Genomic DNA, 11,749 nt, shown 5'->3' with positions numbered 1-11,749 from the left:
TGAAAACGGGGTTCATTCTGGATGAATTACGTGACTGTAGTGATTCTTATAGGAATGTCTTGAAAACACAACGTATTTGACATTTCATTATTTGGGCGAGCTATGTGAATTTCCTGCGTGAAAATGTTAAGAATTCACAATGGCGTCTCGACTGCTTGCAGATTTAGAGTTCCCAATCAATTTTATTAATATTTTGATGAATGTGTGTGGATGCTCGAATGTATGCTGGTAGCACTGCAGAGTACCGATAGCTTTATGGCATCCGCCCCAGCATATACACCCCTGTTATGGCATCTCCCCTGGCAACGCATCAACAAACGATTACGTGCGACACCAAGCTCCGTGATCGGCCCCTTTCGCATTCAAGCATTAGCCCAGGTAAGACGTGATTCGCAACATAGGAGCAAAATGGTGGATTCCCGTGCTGGCGAATTACACATTGGCGATCCTGCCAGGAGGCTGGATTTTCCAGTAGCTTGACGAATCTCTTTGTTGTAGTTGTCCGGGAATCAATCATTTCGCAGTAGGGAGAATTAATTTTAACATATATTTCATATCGAAATATTACGGAGGAGTGATTTGAAAAGAAGTGCAAGTGAAAACCACAGCCTGCTTTTCTATTTTAGACTTTAGCAACCCACCGCGGGTTGCTATGTGGAAATCGTCCGTCGTTAGCATACAAAATGCTAGAATAGTGAAAAATCGTTACCTTTTCCTTTTCCATTCAAAAAGGTGAATAGTGTGGCCAAGTTAGTAGCGGATCGAGACGACCGCAGTTGGCTAAATTAGTAGCGGATCGAGACGACCGCAGTTGGCTAAATTAGTAGCGGATCGAGACGACCGCACTTGGCTAAATTAGTAGCGGATCGAGACGACCGCGTTTGGCCAAATTAGTAGCGGATCGAGACGACCGTGTTTGGCCAAATTACTAGCGGATCGAGACGACCGCGTTTGGCCAAATTAGTAGCGGATCGAGACGACCGCACTTGGCCAAATTAGTAGCGGATCGAGACGACCGCGATTATTTTGAACAGTAACGGATCGAAACGACCGTGTTTGACTTAGTTAGTAGTGGCGCGAGGCGACCACATTTTGTTCACTTTTATTTCGGTTCAGGACGACTGTGCTTGATAATCATTAGAATTACGTTTCGATTATGTCCTAAACGCAGTCAGGCCATAATTTATTTTTCCTAATGGAAACAGTTTTCCTAATTGTAGCGTTTTCTGACACTTTGTTACAGACTCAGGCAAAAAAAAAAAATGTCGTCAGGAGGGAAATATGTTTGCGCTCCCGAGTACCAAAGCGACACGGAAGATTCCGACGAAAGCATCTCTGATGAACCATACATCGAAGAATTGAATGACGAGGGACACGTTTCGGGCAATGATAATGCTGGCACCGAGGATGAACAAGGAGAAACTGAGCATCCTATCCCTGAAAAAGACGGCGTTAAGGAATGTGGAGAAGGGAGCTCTCATGATGGCGACGAGGAAACCAACAACGCGGCACATTCGGCAACAAATGGCGAAAATCAAAAATATATCCAACAGATGAGGCAATTGCAGGATACCCTGAATCATATTATGCGCACCATGGAGTTCAACCGACCAATCAATCGGCCTAATGAACCAACGACCAACCAGTTGGACCAGCGGCTCGATGAGGTTGACCGGAGCTGGAACCTCGACAGCGAATTTCCAGGGCCATCGTCAAGCTCAGCTAGTGTCCGTTGGCAGAATATCCAACCATTCCCGGATGACGTCGCCGCAAGTAAAATGTGGGAGCAATGGCACCGATTCATAGATCGTTTTGAGATCGCTGTGTCTCTCGCCAACATCAACGACCCGGTAAAGCGCACACATACTTTGTTCTTGTCACTCGGCGAAAAATTACAAGGAATAGCCAGAGCAGCTAACCTTCGCCCAAGCTTGAAGAATCCCAACTGCTACGCCGTCTTCGTAAAGAATCTGGAGAATTACCTACGTTCAATGGTGGACGTAACAGCGGAGCATGCGGCATTTACCAACATGAAACAAGAACCAGCTGAGTCAACCTTGGCTTTCCACGCCCGCTTAAAGGAGAAGATTCGCCTTGTCGGATATACGATCGCTGACCAGGATCAATCCGTTTATACCCAGCTGTTGAGAGGAATGAGAAATAAGGAACTGGTTAAGGCAGCGAGAACCTTCGGATATTCAGCCTCCTTCGTCGTACAATGTGCCACCCGTGAAGAAGCCTATACAGCAGAAACCGAGCAATTAGGATCATCGCAAGCGTTTGCAGTTCAACGGAATCGACGACAGGCTTCTAAAGAGTCACAGTGGAAGCGAAAGCGTGAACAAACTGACGACGATGTGAATCAACGGAAGAAGCGGAATGCAGACGATAGCAGGGATCGTGGACTAGGACGTCGCTCCCGTTGCTCAAAATGTAACATGCAGCACCACAGATTCGGAGCCTGCCCGGCGGAAAAGAATAGTTGCAGATCTTGCGGCAAGCGTGGCCACTTCGAGGCTGTGTGCTGGAAGAAGGTCGCCAACGCCGTTCAAACCGAACGCAATCTTCCCCAAGGATGGTCGAAAGAGGAAGACGAAAATATAAAGGTAAACGAATGAGTTCATACATTTCATTTAATTTTCTTGTTTTATTAAATGAATACAACTTGAATTGATAATAATGTTCTTTGAATAAAAAAAATACAATGTTAATTTAGAGAAACCTAAAAATAGTTTTCTTAACTAATCCTTTCCAGCACATAAATGCAATTTGTTTAACGGACGCCTTAATCGATTGTCGGGTGGGATCTTCAAACCCAATTTGTTTTCTGATAGACTCGGGGGCGGATGTCAATACTATCGGTGGCGATGACTGGAAAAGGCTCAAGCATGAATTCCACGTTGGTACAGCCAAGTTAGAGCCATTTGAGTTATCGAAGGATAGTGACTTGCGACCATACGCTTCGAGCAAACCCCTCTCAGTAACGCGCGCATTCAGGGCCATAATAGAGGTTGTGGGTCATGATAAACCATTGATCAATGCTGAGTTCTTAGTCATCGACCAAGGCACCCGTTCACTTTTAGGACGTTCCACGGCGAGTGATTTGAAGCTGTTAAAAGTTGGTGTATCTGTTAACAGCTGTGAAGGACCAGAAAATACGGCCACATTCCCTAAAGTACCAAGCGTCCTAGTAAAGATAGTTATCACTGAACACTTGTGTTGAGTAGACGCATTCACAGAGAGATCGCTTTGAAAGGAATAAGAAGTTATTTGCGTAGTAGGGGTTTAAAGCTTGAAAAATCAGGCCCCCATCTATTAATATGGATACGCTAAGAGCCCACACGTTCTACATTGATATCCGTAGCATACGAAAGTTGAGGGATGAGACCATCTTTGCGTTTATCGCAAAACAATTGAAGCTGACCCCTCAAGATGTTACTGCCATACAAATCGACAAAGTCGAAGGAAAGGTATTCGTAGAGATGCAGACACAGGAAAGAGTGGAAGAGGTCGTGGAACAGTACGATGGCAAATTTGAGCTGAACAACAATGGTACCATCCATCGTATCAGATTGTACGTTGAGGATGGGGGAACGGACGTAAAGCTGCACCACTTACCTCCAAAAATGCCTGACCAATGGATCTCTGAATACTTCTCTACATACGGTGAGATCATCAGCGTAAAGCACGAGATGTGCCGTTCGGAGTTCTTCTCGCAGATACCAAGTGGGATACGAATAGTCCGTATACGAATAAACCATTCTATTCCTTCCTTCGTGAACGTAAGAGGATACAACACACACGTCACCTATACACATCAAATCCAAACATGCCGACACTGCAATCAAGAGGTTCACTTCGGATCAAGTTGTGCACAAAATCGAACACTTTTACAAATTCAAAACAAATCGTCATCACTCTACTCCGACGTTGTCGCTGGCCCGGGAAAGGCTAGCGCAAACGAAGCTCAGAAACGACCAGCATCATCGCTTGAAGACCACAACAATCGAGACAAAGCACCGAAGATTTCAACCGATACCACGAATGCAAAAATCACAACTGAAGCAATATCCAGCAAATACAAGGCAACGAAAGAATACGACATACCAACAAATGTAAGTGACAACTTAGGCCACTCAAGGGCTACACCAACAAGCAGCCGATCAAACTCACTTACCCGACTATCCGAGAGAGGCGTTATGGAGATTTCCGATGATGAATCCTCGGAAAGGCTACGGCGCTCAACAAGAACTTCGCACCAAGCGGCAAGTAAACTCGTAATCGATCATGCAAGAAATAAACAGTAGACAAACCTTCTCTTATACTCTCGCAACTATCAATCTGAACGGTATCAGTAACGAAAACAAAATAAACTCTCTCAAGTCACTTATATATACACTAGACCTAGATATACTTTGCATGCAGGAAGTTATCAATGAAAATCTCTGTATTCCCGGCTATAATATTACATTCAATATAAGCGAAACTTGTCGTGGTACGGCTTTTGCTATACGAAATGGAATTAAAATAATCAGTGTGTCCCGGAGCCTGGATTCTCGTATATTATGCATCAATCTAGAGCATGACGTTCGAATTTTAAATATCTATGCCCCATCTGGATCAAATAACCGATCGGCGCGTGAAGAGTTCTTCAATCAAACCGTGCCCAGATTCATGCAAGATTACCCTCCATACACTATATTGCTGGGAGATTTCAACTCCATAGTTAATCCAGCTGACGCCACTGGAATATCAAATATGAGTCCGGCTCTAAAAAGATTATGTGAAAGGCTAAACTTCAAAGATGTGTGGAGAGAATTCAACACGCAAAATGATTACACTTTTGTGCGTGGTCGGTCGATGTCAAGGATCGATAGAATCTATGTCACTCCAAACTGCTTACCCAACGTACGATACTGCAAGTTACAAGCGAACAGTTTTAGCGATCACAAAGAAGTTGTTATGCGCATTGTACTACCTATACGCATACAAAGAACTCATAGACCATTCTTTAGGGTGAATAAGCATTTACTGTCTGATCAAAATATGAATGAGCTCAGATATAAATGGGCTTACTGGACACGACAGAGGAGGCATTACGCAACATGGGCGGATTGGTGGTCTTCGTATACCAAAGGGAAAATTGCGTCGTTTTTCAAATGGAAAAATTCTATCGCTATTCGGACATTCAACAACACAATGGGTTTTTACCACACGTGCCTGAAAAATGCATACGAAAAGCACAAGGATCAAGACTGCACACCAGAAATAAATAAAATCAAAGCCATAATGTTACTAAAACAGAAAAAATTCACAAATAGCAGGAAGAACACGAATCTTCGTTTTCTTGGAGGAGAAGACGTTTCCATATTTCAACTGGCAGATCAAGCTAACAGAAGAAGAGAAACCAGCGTAACATCCTTGACGATCGATGGGCAATCTATAACCAACACAGATAACATACGCAGCTATATCTTGGAACACTATCAGAGTTTATTTCATGAGGACGAGATTGAGGATGACGATCGTTTTCTTCCGGCAAGGACGATGATGGAGAATCTGAATGAAAATAACCACTTGATGGAAGATTTTGGAGAAGATGAAATTTATGCAGTCATTAAAGGATCAGCACCAAACAAGTCACCAGGAAAGGATGGTCTTACCAGGGAGTTTTATCTGAAAGAATGGGATATAATAAAGAACGAATTAACACTTGTAATAAATGAAATCAAAAACGGTTACGTGAGGGATGATTTACAGGATGGAATAATAGTTCTAGTTAAAAAGAAAGGAGGAGATAATAGCATCAGCTCATTGCGTCCGATCACTTTACTGAATGTGGACTACAAAGTACTGAGTAGAGTTTTGAAGCAGCGGGTGGAAAAAATTGCAACAACGGTACTTTCAAGTCACCAGAAGTGCAGCAACGGAAAAAACACGATATTCGAAGCGGTCTGCACAGTCAGGGATCATATTGCTCTATCCAAACAAGAAAGAAACGGCGGAATCGTAGTTGCATGTGACCTGAGTAATGCATTCGACAGAGTTAGCCGTTCATTTCTTTTGAAAAATATGAGAATGATGGGCTTCAATAGACAGTTTGTAGATCTGTTAGAAAATTTAGCTATGAAAACCAACTCTCAGCTGATCATCAACGGTCAAGTTACCGAACTTTTCTCGATAAAGAAATCGGTACGACAAGGCGACCCCTTGAGTATGCTGCTTTTCGTCATCTATCTGCAACCTTTGCTGGACAATCTTGCTGAGATTTGTAGCGCTCCAAGAGAATGTGTGATAGCTTATGCAGATGACATCACTATAATTATTCGATGCCCTTCAAAAATTGATCGTATCCTAACATGTTTTCAACAGTTCGAGAAGGCTGCAGGAGCAAAGCTAAATATGAGAAAAACTGAGGCTATGGATATTGGACCAGGGATACAACACTGGGAAGGTTTTGCGAAGAAAGATGAAATCAAAGTTTTGGGAGTACGGTTCAAAAACAACATAAAAGACACTGTCTGCCTCAATTGGGATAAAATATACCACAATATAAATTCACTTATATGGATGAATCAACCGAGAATAGTGAACATCAAGCAGAAAGTTGTGTTGTTAAACACATTTATCTGCTCTAAAATGTGGTATATGGCTTCGATATTGCCTATCCCAAACAGATATGTTGGAATGATAACGAAGAAAATTGGATATTTTTTGTGGGCAGGCGTTACAGCTCAGCGTGTTAGGATGACAGATGTAGTTCGACCAAAGAAACAAGTTGGTTTGGGACTCCATTCACCAAATCTAAAAACTGAAGCCCTTTTGGTTAATCGCTATATCAGAACGAGATCAGTTTTGCCGTCCATGGAATCATATTCCCAACAAACTCCAGCAGATCTACTCCACATAGGAATAATTAGAACAATAATGGGTAGTTTACCACAAAGTCATTTAGATAATCCGGAGGCCATGACGATCTATCAGCATCTTTTAGATCAGTTGCCACCGGTGAAAATTACAGAACAGGTGACAAGAAGTTGGAAACATGTTTGGAAAAATATCAACCACAAAAAGCTGACCTCAGACGAGAAATCCACATACTTCCTACTAGTGCATGGAAAAATACCACATAACGATAAGCTGTACCACCAAGAACGGCGACCAGATCCTAATTGTGGCTTCTGCGGGGAGAGAGAAACCTTGGAACATAAATTTACATCGTGCCGAAGAATAAATCAATTATGGGAGCACGTCAAGATAGTAATGGGAAGAACATTTCAACAAACTGGAATTAATTTCAAAGATTTTCACTATCCAATACTTAGAGGTAGAAACAATGGAGAAAAAGCAAATATTATGAAAATATTCATAAGATATATTATGTATTTTTTGGAAACTCCTGACGAAAGTAAAAATAATGTTACACTAAAAAGCTACATTGATATGTATACATAAAAATCTGTAAATAAAGCAATATTGATAATGGTCAAAAAAAAAAGTAAAGTTCAGCGTTGACAAATCTGTGCCTCCAACGAAGAATGCTTTCTACAATGTACCCGCGGCTTATAGAGAAAGTGCGAGGAACAGACTAGCGGAAATGGAACAGCAGGGCATCATAGAACGCGTAATAACAGCTCCAGACTGGATCAGCGGAATGTCAGCGGTGCCCAAAGGAAAGAACGACTTTCGTTTAGTCGTGAACATGCGGGCACCTAATCGTGCGATCAAACGCGAATACTACCGCCTGCCGTTGCTAGATGAGATGAGAATTCAGCTCCACGGAGCGAAATTCTTTTCGAAGCTCGATCTGGAAAACGCGTTCTACCATTTGGAATTACATGAGTCGTCGAGGGATCTCACAACTTTCATGTCGGAACATGGCATGTTCCGATTCACTCGGTTGATGTTTGGGGTCAACTGTGCCCCAGAGATCTTCCAGCGTGAGATGTCCAGGATTCTCGGAAGTGTTAAGAATATTATCGTCTACATAGATGATATCCTCATCTTTGCGAGAACTCTGGAGGAGCTCCGTAAGACCACAGCTCAAGTTTTGAATTTTGAGGTTTCGGATGGGTCAAGAGGAAGACCGAATAAGAAAAAATAGAGAACACACTTTTAATGTAAAAGTAAAACACGTGTTATATTTGCTCGTATGGTTTACAGAATGAATATACTGATGACAGTATTCTTTAGCAGTGTCGTAGTTTAACAGTAGGGGCAAACCGCGCAGTGGTTGCCATCCCAACACCCCTGCTCAACCATAGCAAGGTTTAATTCCCAACGCCGATCGCAATTTTTCGAAAGAAGCCGAAGGTAGAGCCTTCGTCATAATATCCGCCTGCTGCTCTGATGAACAAACGAACTTGACTGCAACCACCGCTTGTTGTATAAGCTCTCTCATGAACTGATACTTCGTGTCGACGTGTTTCAAGCGTCCATGATCTCGTTCATTTTCTACTATCCTGATCGTCGACTGATTATCTTCAAAAATCGTGATGGGGTCCTCAGATTCCAGCCCTATATCTAGAAGAAAGCGTTTCATCCAGAGCGTATGGCATGCAGCTGTAACTAATGCTGCCAGTTCTGCCTCGGTAGACGACAATGAAACCGTGCTCTGCTTCCGTGTAGTCCAACTGACTGTACACCCGTAAACTTTGTATACACAACCCGTAACAGAACGGCGATCAATGAGGTCGTTTGCCCAGTCTGCATCTGAGTAAACCTCCAACAATTTTGCTTCTAACTGCGCCTTGTATATTAGTCCATAATCCAGTGTACCTTTCACGTATCGAAGAACCCGTTTGAGGTGTGTCCAGTGTTCCTCATTCGGGCAGGCCTGAAACTGACTGTAGTAGTTCACGGCTGCTGATAAGTCCGGTCGGGCCGTAAGCGATGCATACATTAAACACCCCACTAGTTCTCGGTAAGGCTTCTCTATTCTTCCCTCCTCAACTCCCTTTTGCAATCGCAGACGATTCTCAATTGGCGTAGATATTGATTTGCACTCGATCATTTCAAACCGTCTCAGCAAGCTCTCGAGATATCCTCTCTGGCTAATCTTTAGGATTCCAGCTTCGATGTTCCTGTCAATCGTCATCCCGAGGAACTGCTTGACTTCACCAGCATCTGTCATCTCAAATTCTTCGCTGAATTCCTGCTTGATGCCCTTCACGATTGCCAGCGACGCTCCAACGATTAAGATATCATCCACGTACACTATAACGATGATTCTTTCTTTTTCCTTTCCTTTGATGTATAGACAGTGGTCATTGGCACTCTGTTTGAACCCCAGCTTCTTGACAAACTGGTCAAATCTTTGATTCCATGCATGCGACGCTTGTTTGAGTCCATAAATGGAACGATTCAAATGGCAAACCAGATGCTTCCCCTGCTGAAATCCATCAGGCTGCATCATATAAATCTCTTCATCAAGTTTACCGTTCAAAAACGCTGTCCGTACGTCCATCTGATGAACGAGTAAACGATCTCGATTTGCCAAGGCTAATACCGCGCGTATCGTGTCCAGCTTCACCACTGGCGAGTAGGTTTCAGTATAGTCGAAGCCTTGCTTTTGACTGAATCCTCTAGCAACCAGCCTCGCCTTATACCGATCCGGAACATTTTCATCTCCTCGCTTGATGCGGAACACCCACTTACAAGTAACAGGCTTTCTACCTGCCGGAAGCTCCGTCAGAGTCCATGTATTATTTCGCCGAAGTGAATCCATTTCTTCTTTTATAGCTGCTCTCCAGTTGTCCCAATCGTCTCGTTTCTTCAATTCCGTAATCGTACTCGGAATATTGTCAACATAGCTCATCACATTCAGTGCGAATCCGACATAGTCCATTTCAAAGTCTTTATGCCAAACAGGTGGAGCACGGTTTCGCTGTGGCTTTGCTTCGACCACACCGTTGTCATCTCCTTCATCAACGCATTCACCTTCACGAACTTGTCTTACAGATTCCTCCTCTTCATCATACACAAAGCTATTATACTCGTCGGCAGACGAAGCAGTATCATCACTATTTCTAGCTGTATCTTCATCAATCTCTGTAACATGGTTCGACGAAACTCTAATATATTGGTCAACAGTTAACGGCTTTCGCTTTCCCTTGATCTCTGTCTCCACAAAGTCGACATCTCGAGCGGTTACAATTCTGCGGCTAACTGTATCCCATACTCTGTAGCCATTTGGAGAGTAACCGAGAAAAAAATCCACGCCACGATTTCGAATCCAGTTTCTTTCTAAGCTGTGATGGCACATGTACAAATACTGAACACCCAAACACTCTCAGTTTTGAAACGTCTGGTTTCTTGTTTTCCCACAACTCGAATGGCGTTTTCTGCGACTGTACCGCACATGTAGGACTTCTGTTTAGCAAATACGCTGCTGTCTGCACAGCTTGCCCCCAAAACTCCTTGCTTACACCCGAATCGATCAACATTGCTCTAGCCTTCTCAATTAGTGTGCGGTTCATCCGCTCGCTGACACCGTTTTGTTCAGGTGTATATGGGACTGTCAGCTCCAACTGAATCCCCTTTTCCGCACAGAATTTCTTAAAACATTTACCGGTGTACTCACCTCCATTATCACACCGTAATCGGGAAATTCTCTTCCCGAATTTCGCTGTCACCAACGCTTCGTATTGTTCAAAACAACGGAGTACCTCACTTTTCGATTCCATCAAAAACACCATTGTGAAATGCGTCCAATCATCGATAAACGTTACGAAGAATTTCGAATTAAACAGCCCGACTGGCGTCACAGGACCACACACATCCGAGTGAACGAGCTCGAGGACACGCGACGAACGTCTGTTTTCATTCTGCGAGAACGGGTTTCTCGTCTGCTTCCCAGCGATACACGGCTCACAAACGATCATGTCACACCTCTTCTTGTCAACGTCCACTTTTAGTCCCAATACCATGTCGTTGCGAATAAGCACTTCCATATTCTTCTCAGATATGTGACCAAACCGACGATGCCATAGTTCGAAGTCTTTCTGAACCCTACCGCACGACAACAACGATTTTTCGTTTTCACTTTTACCGATCGGTTGAAAATCCAGCTCATACAGTGATTCGCGACGCGTTCCACTGACAACAATTTCGGATTCGCGATAGATCAACGCTTTTCCGTGTTCAAACACCACACGCATACCGGCTTTTTCGACACGTAGCACCGAAAACAAGTTATATGGCAATTGCGGTATGAAGAGAACATTTTTCACAGTGCATTCAATACCTCTTCCGTTCACAATTGATAACACTTTCACTGTACCACTATGTTCTGCGACGATGGACTCACCGTCTTTCGCGACAGCAATTTCGACCGGCTTCTTCAATCGATATAGGTCTATGAAAAGTTCTCTGTCTCGAACCAAATGGTCTGACGCTCCGGAATCGATGAACCATTTTGTTCGTTGTGTCTGCTCAGCACCAAGACCACTAACACTAACAAAACTTACACCATCCCGATCGGTCGAATCAGCAACATTCGCCTTCGAATTACGTTGCCCTTTCTGATTCGATGGCTTCTTTTTGTCCGGACAATCGACCAACTTGTGTCCTTCTTTCTGGCACCTGAAACACCGTATCTTCTTTGATTGCTTCGCTCCGGAAAATGCAGCTGTATCACTGTTGGAATCAAACTTCTCCGAATTGACACTTCTTTTCTTCGTTTCCTCGTCTAACAAACGACATTTCACAAATTCCATTGACAGGGCGTCTTCCGGCATTGTTTCGAGGG

The 11,749-nt window shown here is 43.4% G+C and overlaps 1 protein-coding gene across 1 annotated transcript; it reads left to right on the top strand.

Annotated features, from left to right (window-relative positions):
* The first annotated feature begins 1,262 nt into the window (after positions 1-1,262).
* On the top strand, positions 1,263-3,223 carry LOC129761695 (uncharacterized). Its single transcript, XM_055759429.1, has 2 exons — positions 1,263-2,606; positions 2,756-3,223. Exons 1-2 carry the CDS (start codon positions 1,263-1,265, stop codon positions 3,221-3,223), a joined length of 1,812 nt encoding a protein of 603 aa, XP_055615404.1.
* The last annotated feature ends 8,526 nt before the right edge of the window (positions 3,224-11,749 follow it).

This window comes from Toxorhynchites rutilus, chromosome 1 (assembly GCF_029784135.1).
Source record: "Toxorhynchites rutilus septentrionalis strain SRP chromosome 1, ASM2978413v1, whole genome shotgun sequence".
NCBI classification, from domain to species: domain Eukaryota; kingdom Metazoa; phylum Arthropoda; class Insecta; order Diptera; family Culicidae; genus Toxorhynchites; species Toxorhynchites rutilus.
The sequence above is the reverse complement of the archived record's forward strand: the minus strand, read 5'-3'. Positions and strand labels throughout refer to the sequence as shown.

Excerpts from the sequence above, each read along its gene's own strand:
- LOC129761695 (XM_055759429.1), top strand. The coding sequence starts at position 1,263 with ATGTCGTCAGGAGGGAAATATGTTTGCGCTCCCGAGTACCAAAGCGAC. Across the intron at positions 2,607-2,755 it reads AGGAAGACGAAAATATAAAG|CACATAAATGCAATTTGTTT; the intron begins GTAAACGAATGA and ends AATCCTTTCCAG.